The sequence below is a fragment of the Malus sylvestris genome, chromosome 4 (genome assembly GCF_916048215.2).
Source record: "Malus sylvestris chromosome 4, drMalSylv7.2, whole genome shotgun sequence".
Taxonomy (NCBI): Eukaryota; Viridiplantae; Streptophyta; class Magnoliopsida; order Rosales; family Rosaceae; genus Malus; species Malus sylvestris.
The window spans coordinates 9,525,133-9,547,294 of NC_062263.1; the positions used below are offsets into that span (position 1 = coordinate 9,525,133).

The 22,162-nt window shown below is 40.4% G+C and overlaps 2 protein-coding genes across 3 annotated transcripts; one reads left to right on the top strand and one right to left on the bottom strand.

Moving 5' to 3' along the window:
- The first annotated feature begins 447 nt into the window (after positions 1-447).
- LOC126618401 (copper chaperone for superoxide dismutase, chloroplastic/cytosolic-like) lies at positions 448-3,311 on the top strand. Of its 2 annotated transcripts, XM_050286452.1 has the most exons (6): positions 448-796; positions 978-1,004; positions 1,197-1,269; positions 1,380-1,514; positions 2,024-2,241; positions 2,828-3,311. In XM_050286452.1, exons 1-6 carry the CDS (start codon positions 536-538, stop codon positions 3,089-3,091), a joined length of 978 nt encoding a protein of 325 aa, XP_050142409.1. In that variant the 5' UTR covers positions 448-535; the 3' UTR covers positions 3,092-3,311. The 2 variants fall into 2 exon arrangements, with proteins under 2 accessions (XP_050142409.1, XP_050142410.1); XM_050286453.1 differs by lacking the exon at positions 978-1,004 and having other exon boundaries at positions 451-796.
- A 308-nt stretch (positions 3,312-3,619) lies between these two features.
- On the bottom strand, positions 3,620-14,376 carry LOC126618402 (nudix hydrolase 14, chloroplastic). Its single transcript, XM_050286454.1, has 7 exons — positions 14,082-14,376; positions 13,781-13,886; positions 13,612-13,689; positions 13,425-13,517; positions 13,191-13,283; positions 12,471-12,569; positions 3,620-4,017 (listed from the first exon to the last, which is right to left on the bottom strand). The coding sequence occupies exons 1-7, from the start codon at positions 14,333-14,335 to the stop codon at positions 3,781-3,783; spliced, it is 960 nt and encodes a 319-aa protein (XP_050142411.1). The 5' UTR covers positions 14,336-14,376; the 3' UTR covers positions 3,620-3,780.
- Positions 14,377-22,162: the final 7,786 nt, after the last annotated feature.

The window sequence follows — 22,162 nt, forward strand, 5'->3', positions numbered from 1 at the left end:
TGAAACAAGACACAAGATTTACGAGGTTCCTCTACAGTCAGTGTGACTGGAGTACGTCCACGGGGCAGCAGTGATGCTTTCATTATAATTTGAAATAATAGGAGTACAAAGATAACTCTCTATATTCTTTTCTCTCTTCTTCCTCTCTTTTCTCTCTTCCTCTTCCTTCCTTCTTCTTTATTGTGAGTCTCTCACTTCTCTCCCTTTCTTCCTCCGTATATTTTCATTTTATAGAAAAATGTTACTGTAGCAAAACTATTCACTTTACAAAAATTTCCACAAATAAATAGTGAAAATACTGTACATAAATAGTAACAAACTATCCATGTGGATCATCTACGTATTATTCACAACACATCCCATTTTATTCCCTAATTTTTTTTTCTTATGGTTGAAACAACAAACAAGCTTTTACCACAAAAATAAATAAATCAATCAATCAGCAACAAACAAGCAGCCAAATTGAGATTGATGATGTAAACAAATTGAATAGAAATGCAAATCCCAAAACCCAAATGCAAAAATACGAAATAATATGGCATTTCTGAGGTCAGTGGCCACGACTACTGCCATAGCTGCTGCCTCTGCATTTCCTGCGGCCGTTGCCCTTTCTTCCTTCTCTTTTTCTTCCTCCTCTGTATCTTTTCGATTCCCCAAACCCCAAAACCTCTCCTTTCTCTCCTCCGCGCCTTCTCTGCTGAACCCAAATCCTTCTTTCCTCGCTACAAGCTTCGCCCGCTCCCCCACGGCTATCCAGATGGACGCGCCCACATCGGAGCAACAGCAATCCTTTCAGGTTCGCTGAAATTCATCAACTTTGTTGTTTTGAGTTTAACGTTTGATTTTTTATTAATGGGTTGTAATCCCTTTTCAAAAAAAATAGTGGGTAACAATCTGATTCTTCAATGGGTTCCGTTTGTTTGATCGGTTTAAGTTGAATACAGAAACGTTTTTTTTTTCATTTTTTTTAATTGCAGAGTGATGGCGCTTTGCCGGAGCTACTGGTAAGTCCGGTCTTCAGAGTTTTATTTTCTTTTGATCTAAATTATTTATTTTCTAGATGTATCAATGATTTGAAGTACTGGTTAGGAAAAATTACAGATGTAAATCATTGTTAGTAATAAAAGTTAGGATTTTTGTGGATTTCGCTGAAGAGTTTTCTGGTTAAGAATTTTCGGTTTTGATTTGGTATGCAGACAGAGTACATGGTGGATATGAAATGTGATGGATGTGTCAAGTCTGTAAAGAGCAAGTTAGAAACTGTGGATGGTAAGTTTTTCTGAGCTACTGCATTACAATGGGAAATTTTGTTTGTTTTTTTTTCTCATGTATTTGGCAGTTTGGTATTCTGATGTTGTTATTCAATTGGTTTCCTCTAGGAGTAAAAAGTGTAGAGGTAGACCTCAACAGTCAAGTCGTCAGGGTTCTGGGTTCAACGCCTTTGAAGACCATGACTGAAGCTTTGGAGCAGACTGGTCGAAAAGCAAGATTAATTGGGCAGGGGATTCCTGAAGGTTATATCTTTTTTCCCTTCTCTTTCGATGAATGCAATGTTGGGGTTCTTTCCCCTCAATTTGTTGCTGATATGTATCCATGTCTAGTGACTCCTTTGTTGTCATTATTTCTTGTTGCACAACACTAGGACGTAGATAGAATATATTCTTGTTCAAACAAGAATAATCGTTTTTCATCCAATTATTCAAGCAAGTATAACTGAATCAAAGTGAACGAAAGGGACCGTAATTTGAGTATGGTTGGTGGATAAAATGCTGTTTGTAAAAATTTTTTGAGTTGAACAATTGAAATGAACAGTTAACATATCGACGTCTTTCTTGTTACATGTAGAAGAGCTGTAATTTACCTGAGTTTAAGCTTTTAGCGGTTGAATGATCTAAATCCTATTTCTTATGCAGAAGAATTCCGTTTATGTTATATTCATATTTTGGTTCATAGCTCAATATAATGGAGTTTTATGAAAGTTTACGTTGCTGACATAGTTCCTGTTTTTTTTAATGGCTTACAGATTTCTTGGTTTCTGCGGCTGTTTCTGAGTTCAAGGGTCCAAATATTTTTGGTGTGGTTCGTTTTGCTCAGGTGAATATGGAATTGGCTAGGATTGAGGCCAACTTTAGTGGATTAACACCTGGAAAACATGGTTGGTCGATCAACGAATTTGGTGATCTAACGGAAGGTGCTGCAAGCACTGGAAAAGTATTTAAGCCATCAAATGAAGCAAAGGAGGTTCGCTTCTTCCTGTAATATCTATGGTGGTTTAGACTTTTAATAAATTTCCTAGTAACTGGTTAGGAACACGCTTTCCAGTAAAATTTATATCAATGGTGTAGAGTTTTCGTTATTCTATTTGAGGCACAAATGGAAAAAACAATATGATCAGAAATTAGGACTATAGTTGTATTCGCTGCTGCGCGTCAATTGATTGCTCTTGGAGAAATTTGCACACCTGTATATATTTCCCAACACACGTTTAAAGATTTATTGAGTGGTACGATACCTGTATTTGCAGTTTTCACGGTCTTCATTACTGATTACAAATTTTAATGCCATAGTATACCCTTTACAGCTGTCTGCTTGCCCATCTGTACCTGTTGCAAACTTGTTATAATATGCTCTTCTAAACCTTCCAATTATTGCATTCCCCTGTATCTTTCAACCTCGTAGACTAATCTTCTGTTGGATATTCGGCCACCGGTAATAATCTTGTTTTTCATTTCATGTAATTTCTGCTTAGTTTTATAGTACTGGCTTGTCGTTCGCAGTGACTTTGAATGGCATTCTCTAAGTAGTTTTTATGCTTAATGATTTTCAGCCGCTTGGTGACCTGGGAACACTGGTAAGTGATGAGAGTGGTAATGCCTTCTTCTCTGGGGTCAAAGAGAAGCTGAGAGTTTCGGATCTTATCGGGCGGTCAATAGCGATATATGAAACTGCCGATAAATCGGACACTGGTATCGCGGCTGCTGTGATTGCTAGAAGTGCTGGAGTCGGGGAGAACTACAAAAAGCTTTGCACTTGCGATGGAACCACCATATGGGAATCAACTGGCAACGACTTCGTCGCCAGCGAGGTCTGATATCGACAACAAAACATACTTGAAGTTATAGTATGGTTAAATTCTTAGGTGTTTTGTACAACCATAAGAGTTATCGTATTTGTTTTTAGATTGATTTGGACCTTCTTAGGCACCTTGTACACGAAGAGTCATTGTATTTGCTCGTATTATACTTCATAAAATCATTCTCTGGTGTAAGAACGCACACATTGTTTCATCATATAGAGACCAATTTCCATCATCGCCGCACCCTGCAGCATCCTATTTGGAGAAGCCATGGAGATGGAAATCACATCGTCACCATCCTCAACTGCAGCATCAAACCCTACAAGGACATCCGATTCGATAATTTGTCAAGATAGCAGACTTGGTATATCGACTAGTGAGCATAAGGCGCTATTCTAGCAGCCGTCCCTAAACAAAGCATGATCCGGCAAAACGCCGGTGTCCAAAACTCCAATGTGGACACCTCCAACGATCACACCCTAGCCGAAATTTGACTCATTCCGAAGTTCCTTGTCCCGGCGCAACCCCTAAAAGCCATAACCATGAGATGGATGCAATCTCTTTATTTTCTTCTCAAATTTACTGAAATTGTAAAAATTGAAAACACACTTTACATAGCAGATAAAAGGAATCCAGTCAGGATCTAATACAAACTGGGCACTCAAGAGGACCAAAACTAGGGTATAGTGGTTAAGATTAGCAGTTCAGGCTTCTGGCGGAGGCAAGAGCCCTTCTCTTTTGGCCCTTTCATAAAGCGTAAGGGCTGCTAAAACCTTTGCATCAGCTGTTGTGCACCAGAGCTTTTCATACGGAACCACGCGGAGCTTAATCAGCTCGCCATGTTCACGAAGACCTGTTTCTTTCCCTTGCAGCTGCTCAATAATCCCTTTATCCACCGGCCCTCTATACAAAAATAGGCTTATTTCTTCATCGCACCCTCCCTATGCAAGAAAAAATAGAAAATTAGTGAGCTTTATCTGGCAGCCGGGAAGAAACGAGAGTTTCCTTGGTTGGGAGCCTTCTACTCAAGTTCCTAAAAGGCGAACTTTGCGATAATACAATGACCAGGGGAGTAGTAATTTTATTTTAACTAATCCGTGATTTCCAAGGAGGAGGGGGAGGGCGTCAGGTAGTCGACAGCCGGCACTCCATGATCACGTCGAATCCTTATGAAAATGAATCCAGAACAAAATCGCGCTAAAGCTAGGGCGTCACCCGTAAGTGGCGCGCTGTGTGGCCCGAGCACAGTGATAAGTGAGCAAGGGTCGCTGTATCTCCATCGGCACCCGGATGCAGTGTTAAATGAGCAAGGGGGCCATAGAAACTTCTTTTCGAACGACTCCACTCAAAGTTGTTTGGGAGCATATGCTCCTATCAACTTTACCCGGGACACACAAAAGAAGTACTTTGATCCTATTAGACGGGGGAGGGTGAAGAAGCTAGGACAGAAGGGTAGAGTTCAAGAGAGCAAAATGCGTTTAGAAACGTGGAATATAGGAACCTTAACGGGAAAATCTATGGAAGTAGTGGAAGTTATGGTGAGGAGAAGGATAAATATTATGTGCCTACAAGAAACTAAGTGGGTTGGTAGTAAGGCAAAGGATCTAGAAAACTCAGGGTTTAAACTTTGGTATTCGGGCACAAATAGAACGAGAAACGGTGTTGGCATCATCGTGGACAAGACCTTGGTACAAGATGTTGTAGATGTTAAGAGGGTAGGAGATAGAATCATGGCAATCAAGATTGTAATAGGACAAGAACTTATCAATGTGATTAGTGCGTACGCACCTCAAGTAGGGTTGGATACGAGTTCGAAGGAGAAATTTTGGGAAGATCTTGGAGACTTGGTGCAAGGAATTGCTCAGACGGAGAAGTTATTTATAGGAGGAGATTTAAATGGACACGTGGGCAGGGAGACAGGCAACTATGGAGGTTTTCATGGTGGCCATGGTTTTGGGGAGAGAAACGAGGATGGGGAAGCTATCTTGGATTTTGCAATGGCATATGATCTCTTCTTAGCCAACACCTTCTTTAAGAAGAGAGAAGAACATGTGATCACCTACAAGAGTGGGTCGTCAAAAACACAAATAGATTTTCTCCTAATGAGGAAAGGGGATCGTATAACTTGTAAGGATTGCAAAGTTATACCAGGAGAGAGCGTGGCTAATCAACATCGCTTGTTGGTGATGGATGTACATATCAAAAGAGTAAGACAAAAGAACAAGACTTGGAAGTGCCCAAGGACTAGATGGTGGAATCTAAAAGAAGAAAAACAAGCCATTTTCAAAGAGAAGGTAATCACCCAATGTGTGTGGGATAGAGAGGGGGAAGCTAGCCAAATGTGGGATTCCATGGCTAGTTGTATCCGAAAAGTAGCAAAAGAGGTATTAGGAGAGTCCAAGGGTTTTGCCCCACACCAAAAGGAATCTTGGTGGTGGAATGAGGAGGTACAAACAAAGGTGAAGGCTAAGAAGGAATGCTGTAAAGCCTTATACAAGGAGAGGACCGATGAAAATGGTGAAAGGTATAGAAAAGCGAAGCAAGAGGCAAAGAAAGCTGTCAGAGAAGCTAAGTTAGCGGCTTACGACGATATGTATAAACGACTAAATACCAAAGAAGGAGAGTTGGATATCTATAAACTATCTAGAGCAAGGGAAAATAAGACAAGGGACCTAAACCAAGTGAGGTGCATCAAGGATGAGGATGGAAAGGTTCTTGCTACAGAGAACGCGGTTAAAGACAGATGGAGAGATTATTTTCATAATCTTTTCAATGAAGGACATGAAATGAGTGCTTCTTTAGGGGAGTTGAGTAACTCAGAAGAGTGTAGAAACTACTCTTTTTATCGTCGAATCCGGAAGGAAGAAGTGGTTGTAGCTTTGAAGAAGATGAAGCATAAAAAAGCAATAGGCCCAGACGATATACCAATCGAAGTGTGGAAACTTTTGGGAGAGACAGGTATAACATGGCTCACTGACATTTTCAATAGGATTTTGAAAACGAAGAAGATGCCAAATGAGTGGCGAACGAGCACTTTGGTGCCTATCTACAAGAATAAGGGCGACGTACAAAATTGCATGAACTATAGGGGTATTAAGCTAATGAGTCATACAATGAAGCTCTGGGAGAGAGTCATTGAGCATAGATTGAGGCAAGAGACACGGGTTTCGGACAACCAATTCGGGTTCATGCCAGGGCGCTCAACCATGGAGGCAATCTATCTCTTACGAAGATTGATGGAAAGATATAGAGATGGGAAAAGGGATTTACACATGGTCTTTATAGATTTGGAAAAAGCGTATGATAGGGTCCCAAGAGACATTCTTTGGAGGATTTTAGAGAAGAAAGGAGTACGAGTAGCATATATCCAAGCTATAAAGGATATGTATGAAGGAGCAAAGACTGCCGTAAGAACTCATGAAGGACAAACCGAAAGCTTTCCCATATCTGTAGGATTACATCAAGGCTCATCCTTAAGTCCTTACCTTTTTGCGTTGGTAATGGATGAGTTAACAGGACATATTCAAGATGATATTCCTTGGTGTATGCTTTTCGCAGACGATATAGTGTTGATAGATGAAACTCAGGAAGGGGTAAATGCAAAGCTTAACCTTTGGAGAGAAGTGTTGGAATCTAAAGGTCTTCGCCTAAGCCGATCAAAGACAGAATATATGGAGTGCAAGTTCAGTGCAAATGGAGGCCAAAACGAGTTAGGGGTGAGGATCGGAGATCAAGAAATACCAAAGAGCGACCGTTTTCGTTACCTAGGATCTATCTTGCAAAAGAACGGAGAATTAGATGGAGATCTCAACCATAGAATACAAGCTGGATGGATGAAGTGGAAGAGTGCATCCGGCGTGTTGTGTGACCGCCGTATGCCACTGAAGCTCAAGGGAAAATTTTATAGGACGGCAATAAGGCCGGCGATGCTGTATGGCACAGAATGTTGGGCGGTGAAACATCAACACGTACACAAAATGGGTGTAGCGGAGATGAGGATGCTTCGTTGGATGTGTGGGCACACGAGAAAGGATAAGATTAGGAATGAGGATATCCGGGGTAAAGTAGGAGTAGCCGAAATTGAAGGAAAGATGAGAGAAAATCGGTTACGGTGGTTTGGACATGTGCAAAGAAGGCCTACTGACGCTCCGATTAGAAGATGCGACTATGGGACAGAGGTTCAGGGCCGAAGGGGTAGAGGAAGACCTAGGAAAACTTTGGAAGAGACTCTAAGAAAAGACTTAGAGTACTTGGATCTAACGAAGGACATGACACAGGATCGAGCACAATGGCGTTCTAAGATTCATATAGCCGATCCCACTCAGTGACTCGGATTTTCCAAGTCTCCAACCGAGAAGTTTTCCTCACTCGGGAAATTAAGGGAACACTACCCCAACCTACATGCTCCACTCTGAAAGCTTCAACATACAAGCTTCAACAAAAGAAAATTCAAAGAACTTAGCGAAGAAGGCTTTGGTGTATTTAACACAATACGTTGAAATGAAGGAAAGCTTATTTATTGATATCCCCGATAAGCTACAAATATGTACATATACATGAGTCAAAATAAACACACAAGAGGGAGCCTTCACAAAGGTTGCTTAAGAGAAGTCTCAGCAGTCGGTAGAGCCCCAGAAAGAGAAGGCACCGGAGGGGGATCATTTGGAGCCTCAGTACTGGACAGAACCCTAGAAGGAGGAGGCATCAGAGGTTGATCATTTGGAGCTTCATTACGCGGTACAGCCCCAGAAGACGAAGGCAATAAATGCCTTTGGAACAAACCCACAAATCTCTGATGATCAAGTAAAACCTGACCATCAGTTTCCTTCATCTGGTCAAGCTTCCTCTTCATGTTTGTAGCATAGTCATGTGCGAGCCGGTGCAACTGTTTATTCTCATGCTTGAGCCCTCTAATCTCCTGTTTGAGACTTATAACTTCAGCCGCCAATGATTCAACTTGGCGGGTTCGAGCAAATAGGCGTTGGGCCATATTAGACACAGAACCTGCACACTGAACACTGAGAGCCAGCGAATCCTTAACAGCTAACTCATCAGACCGTTTGGAAAGTAGTCTGTTATCTTTGGGAGTGAGAAGGTTCCTGGCCACCACCGCAGCGGTCATATCATTCTTCATCACGGAATCCCCAACGGTAAGAGGACCAGTAGGGGAGACGAAGGATGGGCACCATATGTTGTCTGGAGAAGGCGGGGCTGCCTCTTCAACAAGGTTCAAGTCAAAACGACGGTCGGAGGGGCCAGACATTTTCAAAGGTGTTGAAGAGAGAAGAGGTCGGACAAATCAAGATCTTAGAAGTGCAAGAATGAAGCTTCTACTGGTGGAGATTCAAGTGTGCTTTGGAACTTAATGCCAGCCCCTATAAAAATCTGCACTCGACGGAGCTTCAGAAATCGAAGAGGCGCCTGCTCAGAAATCGAAGAGGCGTTTGCTTTCTCAAAAGCTAGGCTGCTTAGAGATCACGAGGGTTGATCTCAGAAATCGAAGAGGCGTTTGCTTTCTCAAAAGTTGGGCTGCTCAAAGACCACGAAGGCCGATCTCAGAAATCGAAGATGCGCTCGCTTTCTCAAAAGCTGGGCTCCCCAGAGACCACGAGGGCCGCTCTCAGAAATCGAAGAGGCACCTACTTTTCCAGCCTTGTCAGCACCTGTCACACGCACACTCAGCTTTGCGGAAATTATGGGCATTCTGTCAAAGACTTCTGGGGAAGTAGAAAACACATGAATCTTACTGTTCAATCACCCACTTACCACACGCAACAATAGCTCATGGGTACCACAGATAACTTTGCCAAAGTTCTCTGCCAAAGTTGAGCACGTGAAGCTTGCAGCTCCCACTACATCGCTCTGACCAAGAAGGGTAAAAGAATAGCAAAGAAACAGCACTAACAAAGTTTAGACCCATAAATTTTGAAGGTCTAGCTACCATATTATTACCCACAAGGGTAAAGGAACAGTACCACTGCTGGATAATTGGAAAGTCCCTGTGTGTCAACCTCTGTGCTTCGTGGCAAGGTAGACTAGCAAACATGCCCAACCTTTACTCACATTCGAGAAAACACTCCCAATAAGATTGCTTGCTCCAAAAATCGAAGAGGCACCGTCCTCCGAATCTCGAGAGCCAGACTCCCAACATGACTACTTTCTTAAAAATCGAAGAGAGGGTAAAGGAACAGTACCATTGCTGGATAATTTGAAAGTCCCTGTGTGTCAACCTCTGTGCTTCGTGGCAAGGTAGACTAGCAAACATGCCCAACCTTTACTCACATTCGAGAAAACACTCCCAACAAGATTGCTTGCTCCAAAATCGAAGAGGCACGCCAGACCCCCAACATGATTGCTTTCTCAAAATCGATGAGGCATCGTTCTCCGAATCAATCGAAGAGGCGTTCGCTTTCTCAAAAGCTGGGCTACTCAGAGACCACGAGGGCCGATCTCAGAAATCGAAGAGGCACCTACTTTTCTAGCCATGTCAGCACCTGTCACACGCACACTCAGCTTTGCAGAAATTATGGGCATTCTGTCGAAGACTTCTGGTGAAGTAGAAAGCACATGAATCTTACTGTTCAATCACCCACTTCCCACACGCAACAATAGCTCATGGGTACCACAGATAACTTTGCCAAAGTTCTTTGCCAAAGTTGAGCACGTGAAGCTTGCAGCTCCCACTACATCGCTCTGACCAAGAAAGGTAAAAGAATAGCAAAGAAACAGCACTAACAAAAGTTTAGACACATAAATTTTGAAGGTCTAGCTACCATATTATTACCCACAAGGGTAAAGGAACAGTACCACTGCTGGATAATTGGAAAGTCCCTGTGTGTCAACCTCTGTGCTTTGTAGCAAGGTAGACTAGCAAACATGCCCAACCTTTACTCACATTCGAGAAAACACTCCCAACAAGATTGCTTGCTCTAAAATCGAAGAGGCACCGTCCTCCGAATCTCGAGAGCCAGACTCCCAACATGACTACTTTCTCAAAATCGAAGAGAGGGTAAAGGAACAGTACCATTGCTGGATAATTGGAAAGTCCCTGTGTGTCAACCTTTGTGCTTCGTGGCAAGGTAGACTAGCAAACATGCCCAACCTTTACTCACATTCGAGACAACACTCCCAACAAGATTGCTTGCTCCAAAATCGAAGAGGCACCGCCCTCCGAATCTCGAGAGCCAGACTCCCAACATGATTACTTCCTCAAAAATCGAAAAGACACTGCTCTCCGAATCTCGAGAGTCAGACCCCCAGCATGATTGCTTTCTCAAAAATCGAAGAGGCATTGTTCTCCGAATCTCGAGAGCCAGATACCACAGACCACCTTTTCAAAGTGCTTTGACAGAGTTAAAACATGTGAAACTGGCAGCTCCCACTACCGTGCTATGACCAAGCAGGGTAAAGGAATAGCATTACTATTTGTTGTTAGGGAGACTCCTATATATGTCGACATCCATCCCCAACGGACAGGCAGACCTGCAAAAATGCTCAACCCTTCATCATATCTAAGAGGGCACTCCCAACGAAGCCTTTCGAAATATTCAGCTTTCTTTCCCCCCGATAATACCTCTGCAAACAAGCTATACTAGAGCAAGAATATCTCATATCATCAGGGTTAAAAGCAAGAGTATCCCATATCATGCTTTTTCCCTGTCTTTTCTTTTGGCCTTGTTTTTACCTGCAAGACAAGGAGAAAGAGAGCAATCAGTCAGCACTTGGAATCAAGCTTCCAGCCAGGAACTGACTGCCTGGAACCCCTTACTTGATTACTTACCTGGCATTGCTCTCGAGTACTCATCTTCAACATCTTATGTTTCCAGGGAAGATTCCGCATCTGCTTGAGGAACAGATAGGGCAAGTGCGAAGGATACAAGAAAGCATGTGGAGACAAGCGTAACAGCACACGTGCCGATACATCTATTACTCTGTCAAAAGCAAAAGTATCCCATATCAGCAGGGTGGAACGTACTCTAGATTTGATGGACTTGTTTTGACCCTCAAATTCTTCAGTCGACCTTAATACTCTGGAGGAAACCAGAAAACCCTCCAGCCCAGTTCAAGAATAAGTCTGTGGAAAGTTACTTCTTCAAAAGCAAAAGTATCTCATATCATCTCTTCTCATTTTTCTTCTCTTTATCCTTCATGCTGCTGCAAGATGGGGAGAAGGTGAACAATCAGTCGGAGCTCTGATTGCTTACCTTGTCTGTCACCTCTTTCAGCAGACCCCCTAACTCGGCGACTTGGGGGACTCCTACTACATGGTTTGTATCGCGCTTGACCAAGCCTGAAACTACAAGTAAGCTTCAAGTGAAATTGATACATTACCTTGTGCATATCCACCAGTTAAAGATACCACCCCTGGATGGAGGAAGAGTACTTCCAGAGAAGATGCCACATCTACCTATGAGACAGATAAGGCAAGTCAAGACGACACCACACTCCGATACTTAGAAGTTTCGTGATTACGAGATCATTCTCCCACAATATTTCCTAATGTCATTTGTACTAAATCATTCACTTGTACTCACTAAAGGAGAGCTTGAACCTATGTACTTGTGTAAACCCTTCACAATTAATGAGAACTCTTCTATTCCGTGGACGTAGCCAATCTGGGTGAACCACATACATCTTGTGTTTGCTTTCCTATCTCTATCCATTTATATACTTATCCACACTAATGACCGGAGCAATCTAGCGAAGATCACAAAAAGCGACCGTTTTCGCTACCTAGGATCTATCTTGCAAGAGAACGGAGAATTAGATGGAGATCTCAACCATAGAATACGAGCTGGATGGAAAGAGTGCATCCGGCGTGTTGTGTGACCGTCGTAGGCCACTGAAGCTCAAAGGAAAATTTTATAGGACGACAATAAGGCCAGCGATGTTGTATGGCACAGAATGTTGGGTGGTGAAGCATCAACACGTACACAAAATTGGTGTAGCGGAGATGAGGATGCTTCGTGGGAGGTGTGGGCACACGAGAAAGGATAAGATTGGGAATGAGGATATCCGAGGTAAAGTAGGAGTAGCCGAAATTGTAGGAAAGATGAGAGAAAATCGGCTCCGGTGATTTGGACATGTGCAAAGAAGGCCGACTGACGCTCCGGGTCGAAGATGTGACTACGGGACAGAGGTCCAGGGCCGAAGGGGTAGAGGAAGACCTAGGAAAACTTTGGAAGAGACTCTAAGAAAAGACTTAGAGTACTTGGATCTAACGGAAGACATGACACAAAACCGAGCGCAATGGCGTTCTAGGATTCATATAGCCGACCCCACTTAGTGGGAAAAGGCTTTGTTGTTGTTGTTGTTGTTGTTGAACGGGAGACCACCCACATTTTAAGCTCCATTTTGGCATTTTGGCTACAGGAAAGAATTAACACCAACTTACTGGTGAAGGAAAAATTCTGCGTCCAGTAGATTCGTCGAGGAAGGCTGTGAGGTCCACCATATCTTTTTGTGTTAGGCATATACCAGTCTCCTCTTCAACCTGCCAAAGGTATAAAGACAAAAGTCATGCATCTCGAGTTTGGGCACGGCTGTAAAACTTGCAGTAGCAAGAGTGAGAGCACAATATAGTTGAACAGAACAAAAGCAGTAACATAAACCAAAGAAAATTTCATAGTACTTTACGAGGAATATTTTCAGGCCTGAAAGAAATAATAAAAAGACAAATAAGCAACCAATACGCATACTGGTCACCATCAATATGCATTAGCACATAGACATGTATGCCAGTCAAAGATATGAAAAGAAATGAATGTCAACTATATCTCGGAGAACCTTGGAAATATCAGGGTAAGTAATTTGAAACTAGGTCCTGTAATGGGGATAAAAGATTACCAAATATTCTACAGAAAGTAACAGAACAATCACTAAGCAAGCTACTCTTTATGGAGCAGAGATGCTAATAAAAGCAAAGCAATGAATCCATGTAGCAAAAATACGGTGACTAGCTGAAGTATAAACCAAAACTACAGGCTTGTGGTTTGCAAGTAAGCTAAATCAATTTCCGGGTGATTTCGTGCCCTTAGAAAAAAAGAAAGAGATAGACATACATGGACTCATACATTGTACATCATATTATATTTGTGAAAAAAGGGAGAGATACCTCACGGATTGCAGTGCCGAGAAAATCACCCTTGTCATCATCCAACATTCCAGCAGGCAATTCCAATATGATCCTTCCAACCGGGATTCTAACCTTGGAGACAAGAACGAATTTTGACAGGGTTTGAATACATGAGAACTGAGAAGTACACACCGCCATATCCTAATGCAATAATTTACGGACATGTACGTATGGATCACCAAAACTACGCAAAACACCAAAGTCATGACCTACCTGTTCAGTAAGAACAGCATAGGTCTTGCCCTCTGAGTCCAAAAGGATTAGCACGGCTACAGCCGGTCCTCGTGCAAACACAATACCTGGAACCTAAGTTTTACTTCACAATGTAGCAACAGAATCAAAACGGAAAATTCCGGTTACCAATGAAAGCCAAAAAACAAGGACATTATCATTAGATTACCTTTTCCCCAGTTTCTTTATCAATCACATCTGCTACAAATTTCAAAAACCCGATTCGCTTTTCGAACATATCAACACCCTGTTACCCAAAAAAATTAACCAACTTAGAATTAGCCACGACTAAAACAACCGTTGCTAATACAAAGGATTGAACTTTCAATTTGAATTACCTGAATTAAAACTCGTTTAAGAAACAAGCCACCGCCACTTAAAACCCCACTTTCACTTTCCATGTTCTTCAGCCATTGTTTGAACAAAGACGAATCGATGGCGCTCCTGCAAATTTCACATTTTTGCATAATTAATTAGGATCGCAATTGGGTTTTAATTACAATCAAAGATTCAAAATTGTAATTTCGTTTTAAATTAACATTTCTATTACTGAGTAATTAGCATTGTAATTGGGTTTGAATTACAATCGAAATTGTGACTACATCTGCAAATACAAAGTGAATGAAAGGCGTGACTCGCCTGAACTCGGAAGGGGAGATGTTGGGGGCGGCAACGATCTGGACGGGTTCGGCGAGTTGACTCGGGAGAGTGATGGAGTGAGTTAAGGGCGGCGAGTCGGACGACATTTTGCAGGAGAAGGATTTGATTGGAAGGCGAGTGGGAGAAGAAGAGGAAAGGCGGAGTGTTTTCGGGAGAATGTTCAGACTCAGTGGCTTCCAAGCTTGAAGCATCTTCCACAAATCCGCGGGCGAGCTCTCTCCCTGCACCTGCATGTCGTCTTGTTTATACGGCGCCGGATTGCTTTGTTTTGAAGGCTTAATTAGATTAATAGTTTATAGGATAGTTGGAAGATAACTTATGTGGTAAAAAAAACGAGAATTTAAGCTTATGTGGTAAAGTTTGTTAAGATTTATGCCTAAAATTAAAAATTTCGTCAACCTTTTTTAATTATTAGCTCGTGAGCCAGCCCCACATATTAACAATTAATATAGAGGTCCATTTTGGCCTAATATGTGTATGGAGAGTTTCGTTTTAGTTTAATATATGCAGCTCATGTGCTAATAAATAATGGAAAATTAACGAAATTTTCAATTTTGAGCATAAATTCTAACAAATTTTACCCCAGGGATTTAAAAACCTAATTTTTTTACCACATGAGCTATATTCCAACTACCCTATCACCACGGAACTATTACTCTGATTAGGCTTTCTTTTGAACTAGGAAAATACATGAACTTCAATTTGTATCTAAAATTTCTTATCATTCAATTTTACTAGCAATTCTATAGCAAATTTTCGTGGGTCTAACAATTTTACTACCATTTGGTATCGCCCTTTCTTGATTCCGCAATTGTTTCAATCTGCAATCTTTCCTTTGTGCCGTGTTTCGTGGCTTTAGTGTAGGGTGTGTAAAGTTCTGGGTCTAATTTCGACTCGGGTGTTCACATCATCACCTTATGTATGTGTCAATTTGGGCCTTATTGCCTATGGGATATATTTTCCCATTGGTTCTTTCTCTTGGTGGGATATAAAGACAAAAGATGTCTTTCTAAAGGAAGTCTAAAGCTAAAAGGGTGCAGAATCTGGACAAAGCACAACTTTCTGGATACTTGCTTGATTGAGAGGCAAGTTGTATGTTTGTTTGTTTGATTGGTTGAGTTTCCTTGTCTCTAGGCCCTTTTCCCCTATGTATGTGTCAATCTGGGCCTTATTGCCTATGGGATATATTTTCCCATTGGTTCTTTCTCTTGGTGGGATATAAAGACAAAAGATGTCTTTCTAAAGGAAGTCTAAAGCTAAAAGGGTGCAGAATCTGGACAAAGCACAACTTTCTGGATACTTGCTTGACTGAGAGGCAAGTTGTATGTTTGTTTGTTTGATTGGTTGAGTTTCCTTGTCTCTAGGCCCTCTTCCCCTATTTATAGGCAAATTAGCCCGACTATGTTGTTTCTGCTCTTACCTGAAAGCAACTGGAGAGTTGTGAGTCATCAACATTTTTACATGTTCTGCCATTCGGAAAAGTGCTTTTGGGCCGAGAGTTAGTTGATTTTCATCGGTTGTCACTTCCTTTGTAAGCACCTAACCTTTGCATTTAATGGGGAGTCGTCATATTGTCTCGAGATGGGTATCTGGGCTTGACTTTAGGCCTCGGGCAAAATCTCCTCTATGGAGCTCTTTTGGGCTTCCTTCCTTTTAAGTCCAAAGTTAAATATTAACCCAAACGGTGCCCCTTTCAATCGTTGTTAAGCCTGCAAACCGAGGCGCTAATAATGATTGAATAGCCGCCTTTCATACCATTGTCGCACGCCTTCTCTTGGAACTTGCACCATTCATACAGCCGTTGCTTTTCTAAGACCTTTGCAGTAACCCATGAATTCCAACCGTCACCCGATCCTTATCTATAAAACTCCCTTCAATTCCATTCCTTGGCCAAAGATTTTAAGCAATTCTGATAGCATGCCTAAGGAGAAATCGGTTCTTATAATATCATCAGAAGGGCGCATTACTCCCTACTTCCGTTTCAGGACTTCTATGGCATTAAGGAGTAACTGAGTAGCCTTAATCACACCGGTAGATTTCATTCGTGTTGATATTCACAAGCCCAGACTTCCATATAGCTTTTGCTTTCTTAATCACTTCATCATCATAGGTGTATGCTTCGGGATAAACTACCACGACTTTATCGGTCGGGCTCTCGGGCAAAGCCGCAGAATATTAAAAGGAATTGAGACAGCAAATGGAAGTTGGATATGTTGAAATTTATTTAGCCAATTTAACAATATTTAGGCAGAGTCGGACAAAATGTAGACCCACCATTCTAGGGTAACTGTCCTAGTTAGGGATGTAAAACTATTGAGCTAAATCTGATGTAACTTTCAACATTTGCTGAAATGAACAAGATTTCTTTAAATTTCTTTGTCTTGCATTTTCCTTAATCATGACGAGTGCAAAGCTGGCTTTAGATTTCATGCAACGCTTGTACTTTTTCTTTTATATAGCAATCCCTAACATCCCACAAAGTTGGGGTGATATTTCTTCAAAAATTTAACATTGATTGGATGTTTCTGTAAGTCTCTTTCCAAATATGCTAAGTTACCTTTACCCAAGGCTGAGAACGTTCTTTCCTCAGCCAAAGTCGCTAGGTGTAAAAGTCTGCAACACATTTCATCACCACACCACCACACTCATTTTGCCCGCTGGACCGAGCTCAGTAGCAAGTATGGCACGCTTGCTTCAATAAAAAGACATAGTTAACTCATAGATTACTTCGGCCTAGACCATTTTTTGAATTGTTGAAATCATTATCATTTTCCTTAAAATAATGGGTATTTATCACAAATGGTCCCTGACATTGGCTTAACTCATCATTTTGGTCATGACATTTAAAATCAATAAATTTAGTCCCTGACATTCGATGCTACACATCAATATGGTCATTCCATTAATAATCTGTCAAATTCTTTATTAAAAATGCCTGACCCACGTGACCCTTTAATGGAGGACATTTTTGTAAAATTGCCTCACCCACTATTTGGGTCACTAGCCCCACCTTTTCGCCAATACCTTTTTCCTCTTTGGCGATACCTTTTCCCTATTTGGTTAGAGAGGTGAAAAGGCTAGGGCTTGGCAATGGGGATTTTGGCGAGGGCGATTCAGTTCTACTTAGATTAGGACTCTAAAATTCTGAATTTTGTGAAGGATCATTGAACTTTTGTGGATTGTGAGAAAATTTTAGTGACCTATAAACATGTTGGAGAAATTTTTTAAATCTGGAAAGCCTCCAAAATAAGGTGAGTATTATGTAGCTTCTTTCCATGATTTTTTTTATACTTTTGATGGTTCCAATAGCCCTTCTTCATACATTTGATATATGGTGGTGGGGTTTGTGCAGTTTGAGATGGTGTGGGGTTAGTGTAGGTGATGAATATGTGTACTGTTGTGGTCTAGTTCCCTTTCTTTTGTCATTTTGTATTAAAGATTGCATAGCTTTATTGATTTGGAGTTATTCAATGACATTGGAATGGTTGTTGTCATGTATTTTTATTATTTTAGTCTTCATTGTATGGCATGGACTTAGGGTTTTGATCATAAAATGTGGCAAAAATAATTGACTTATATTTAGATGTTCAAAAACTAATTGACATTGGATTTAATAATGTATTAAACAATATTTTGCAGCTAATCCTGATAAATTCACATATAAAATTTATTATGGGGGTCAGATTCTCAAGAAGGGAAATAAGAAACATTATAGTGGAGGTGAAATTGTATCCTTAGATTGTGTTTTTAGTGGCTGCCAGTCCTTGGTTGAGTGTCATAACATAGCAAAGGAACTAAGGTACAAGGTGAAGCTAAGCCACTATAAAAAGTTGCAAGTGGGTATATTTGAAGAAATGGTATGTGATGCACAACTGACAAATTGAATCCATGATATGCCAAAGAATAAGGTAGTTGAATTATATATGGTTGACAAGAATGATAAGGCAATTAGTGAAAGTGACAAGAGCACAACTTCAAGTAATGTGGTGCAAGAGTTTGAGATAGCACAATCCTTGAATTGGGATGATGGTTTTGATGACTTTTGGCAACATGGGGAATTGACAATAGAAAAGCAACGAGAAAAAGGAGATTCTACTATAGACACTCAGGGAAAAAAATGGGGATGATGAAGATGTTGAGGGAGATGAAAGTGAACAAGCTGAAAATGAGGAGGAAATAATCAAAGATGGTGATTATGACCAAGATTTAGAGCAAGAAAATGAGCATGTACACGAGAATGAGTTGGATGATGATTTGTTCGAAAAACATGTCGACAACCCAATTGAAGAGGAGCCTGAGGAGATGGGGTTTGCTGGGGCAAATTTCTGATAATGAAGCCATTTCTTGGGACCTTTATAGCCATGGAAGCCAAGAAGGATTTGGTGCAAAGAGAGGAAAGCTATGGAGCCTTGAAGGATTTGGTGAAAATTTGACAGCTTAGTTATGTTTTTAAAGTCTTTAAAACTATCTAAATATTTAAGACTTTTTGTTTTTTGTATTCGAAAACGTGATATGTTGCTGTTGTTTAATGCTTTTGGAATTGAATGGGTATGTTGTTATGAATAATAATTATTTCTTTTGGAACGATATGCTATTGACAATGAAATATGAAAATTAATAGATGTTGTTTCTTATGTGTTTGAATAGATGTCATTTTGGAATGGTATATTTCTTTTGGAATGATATGCTATTAGCATTTTGCACACAACCATTTACCAAAATGGCTGGGCATTTTCTTTAGTGGGAAAAGGCCTTATTTTAACTTTTTCGAAAGGAAACAATCACAAATGTTTGCCCGCCGAATTCAGGAAGAAAGGGAAAAGGTCAAGTCAGCACATGAGTCAACAAATGTTTGCTGCTGAATTCAACAAGTGAGATGATTTGACGAAAATGCCCTTTCTTAAAGGGTCACGTGAGATAGCACATGCATTTTTAATGGATGATTTAACAGATTATTGATAGAAGGACTATATTGATGTGTGGCATCGAATGTCAGGGACCAAATTTATTGATTTTGAATGTTAGAGACCAAAATGATGAGTTAAGCCAATATCATAGACCATTTGTGATAAAAACTCTAAAATAATTGTCATAATTCGATAAAAATAACAAGAAGGATATTAATAGGGAATGAATAAATTTCTTTTAGGGAAAGGACACTAGGGCTAACCCAGTAGCCTGGAATGATGTATGTAGACCGAAGGGTGCTGGGGGCATTGGGGGTCAGAAAACTGGAGCATTTCAATAAAGCTTGTCTAGCTAAATTGGCTCGGAAGGTGCTCAATAATCCGTATAGTTGGTTGGTTAAAATTATCCAACAAAAGTATCTAAGGAATGACTCGTTGCCGAAAACTAAGGTTAGACAGAACCACGCTCAGCTTGGAAAGGTATTCTGAGTAGTAAAGATACACATGGGTATGAGACGGATAGTGAGTAATGATAAAACATTTTATTTTGGATTCATAACTGAGTTTTTCTTTATGGAGATAAAATTTGTAGACTAAATTTTGTAAATTAAATGACATAGAAGTTGATGATTGAATTATTACTTTAGTGTTAATTAACGTGCTTATTTTTTACTGGTGTAGTTTGTAAATTTAGTATGCATATATGAATGTCCTGGACTTGGTTGTACCCAAGGTTTCTTGCTATAAAATTATCTACTTCAGCATAATCTGTTTGGTTATTCCTTCATTCACTTAAGCATAAATAATTGTAACACTGAGAAGAAAAAGATAAGCTTAAAAAATAAGATGGTGCTCGACTAAAAACAACAAACAATCAAGCATTTCGAGGGATGCTTTTTGTTTGTTCTTTGAAGTTAAAGTTTTAATTTTCTATAAAATTAAATTTAAGGTTATTTGGGTTAATATTTGAATATTGGACTTAGATGAAGGAGAGTCCAAGGGTGCCAAATTAAAGGGGACTTGCCCGAAGCCCATCACCGAGCCCAAAGGCAAATTGAAGCCTTCTAAGCCAAGGTTCAAGCCACGTGCTTACCATTGAAGTGACAAGTGATGGAGACTAACCTACTACCAGCCAAAGAACACTTTCTAGTGGCATTACAAGTAAAAAGCTGATGACTCACTACCCTCCCGGTGTTTTCGAGCAAGAGCAAAAGTCATAGCAGTCGGGCTAATTTGCCTATAAAAGGAAGAAAAGGCCCCAAAGATAAGGATACTCAATCAATCAAACAAACAAACATACAACCTCTACTCTCAAGCCAAATTTGCATACAAAAGTTGTAATCAACCCAAATTCCAATACTTTTAGCAATAGTTCTCTGAAAAAGCTATCTCTTGTCTAGTTTAAAAGCATTGCTAACTCCTTCAGTGGTGTAGCATTGATTCCCTCGTATAAACTTGTTTACCATCTGTTTGTACCATACTTGACCAATCTCGAAACTACTGAGCACCGGTCAACATTATACCGTCAAGGACCCAAAAGAGTTTCCCTCCAACCAGTGTCAATGTCAGCTTCAACTCCAAAGCTTCACCTACAAAGCTTCAACTCCAAAGCTTCACCCATAAAAGCTTCACCAACAAAAGCTTCATCAATGAAGGACAACTGCAAATTCTCAAAAGCTTCACACTATCTTGATCAAGATAGTGTGAAGCAAAATCAAATCATGGTACCCAACAAAAGCTTCAACTCTGAAGCTTCACCTACAAAGCCTCAACTCCGAAGCTTCACCTACAAAAGCTTCACCCACAATAGCTTCACCTATAAAAGCTTCACCCACAAAAGCTTCTACACAAAAGTTTCTACACAAAAGCTTCACCAACAAAAGCTTCACCAACAAAAGCTTCATCAATGGAGGACAACTACCAATTCTCAAAAGCTTCACACTATCTTGATCAAGATAGTGTGAAGCAAAATCAATTCATGGTACCCAACAAAAGCTTCAACTCCAAAGCTTCACCTACAAAGCTTCACCTACAAAAGCTTCAACACAAAAGCTTCACCCATAAAAGCTTCAACACAAAAGCTTCACCCACAAAAGCTTGACCTACAAAAGTTTCACCCACAAAAGCTTGACCTACAAAAGCTTCACCCACAAAAACTTGACCTACAAAAGCTTCACCCACAAAAGCTTCACCTACAAAAGCTTGACCCACAAAAGCTTGACCCACAAAAGCTTCACCTACAAAAGCTTGACCCACAAAAGCTTGACCCACAAAAGCTTCACCTACAAAAGCTTCACCTACAAAAGCTTGACCCACAAAAGCTTCACCTACAAAAGTTTAAACCACAAAAACTTGACCCACAAAAGCTTGACCCACAAAAGCTTCACCTACAAAACTTCAACACAAAAGCTTCACCTACAAAAGCTTCACACTATCTTGATCAAGATAGTGTGAAGCAAAATCAATTCATGGTGCCCAACAAAGCTTCAACCTCAAAGCTTCACCTACAAAGCTTTAATATATATATATATATATATATTTTTTTTTTTCAAAAATTCGAAAATTCAAAAATTCGGAAATTCAAAAATTCAAAAATTCAAAAATTCGAAAATTCGAAAATTCGAAAATTCAAAAATTCGAAAATTCAAAGAAACAAAATCGAAAAAAAAAAAAATTGTCTAGGCCTCCACTTCTTTGAGCCTAACAACTTTCATAACAAATATATATGAAGAAGGAGTTTTGGGCTACCACTTAGAAAGGAAATGCCTCATTCGTCAACTCCCTCGACTAGAGACTTGGAGGACTCCTACCATATGCTACTGCACCTTGATACTCGGAAGTTTCACGACCACTCAGTGACTTGGATTTTTCAAGTTTCTAAACGAGAAATTTTCCTCACTCGGGAAATTAAGGGAGCACTACCTCAACCTACATGCTTCACTTACAAAGCTTCAACATACAAGCTTCAACAAAAGGAAAAATTCAAAGAACTTAGTGAAGAAGGCCTTGGTGTATTTAACACAATACGTTGAAATGAAGCAAAGCTTGTTTATTGATATCTCCGATAAGTTACAAATATGTACATATACATGAATCAAAATAAACAAACAAGAGGGAGCCTTCACAAAGGTTGCTCAAGAGAAGTCTCAACAG

Excerpts from the sequence above, each read along its gene's own strand:
- LOC126618402 (XM_050286454.1), bottom strand. The coding sequence starts at position 14,335 with ATGCAGGTGCAGGGAGAGAGCTCGCCCGCGGATTTGTGGAAGATGCTT. Across the intron at positions 13,518-13,611 it reads ATAAAGAAACTGGGGAAAAG|GTTCCAGGTATTGTGTTTGC; the intron begins GTAATCTAATGA and ends AGTAAAACTTAG. Across the intron at positions 13,284-13,424 it reads ATGCTGTTCTTACTGAACAG|GTTAGAATCCCGGTTGGAAG; the intron begins GTAGGTCATGAC and ends CTTGTCTCCAAG.
- LOC126618401 (XM_050286452.1), top strand. The coding sequence starts at position 536 with ATGGCATTTCTGAGGTCAGTGGCCACGACTACTGCCATAGCTGCTGCC. Across the intron at positions 797-977 it reads AGCAACAGCAATCCTTTCAG|AGTGATGGCGCTTTGCCGGA; the intron begins GTTCGCTGAAAT and ends TTTTAATTGCAG. Across the intron at positions 2,242-2,827 it reads CATCAAATGAAGCAAAGGAG|CCGCTTGGTGACCTGGGAAC; the intron begins GTTCGCTTCTTC and ends AATGATTTTCAG.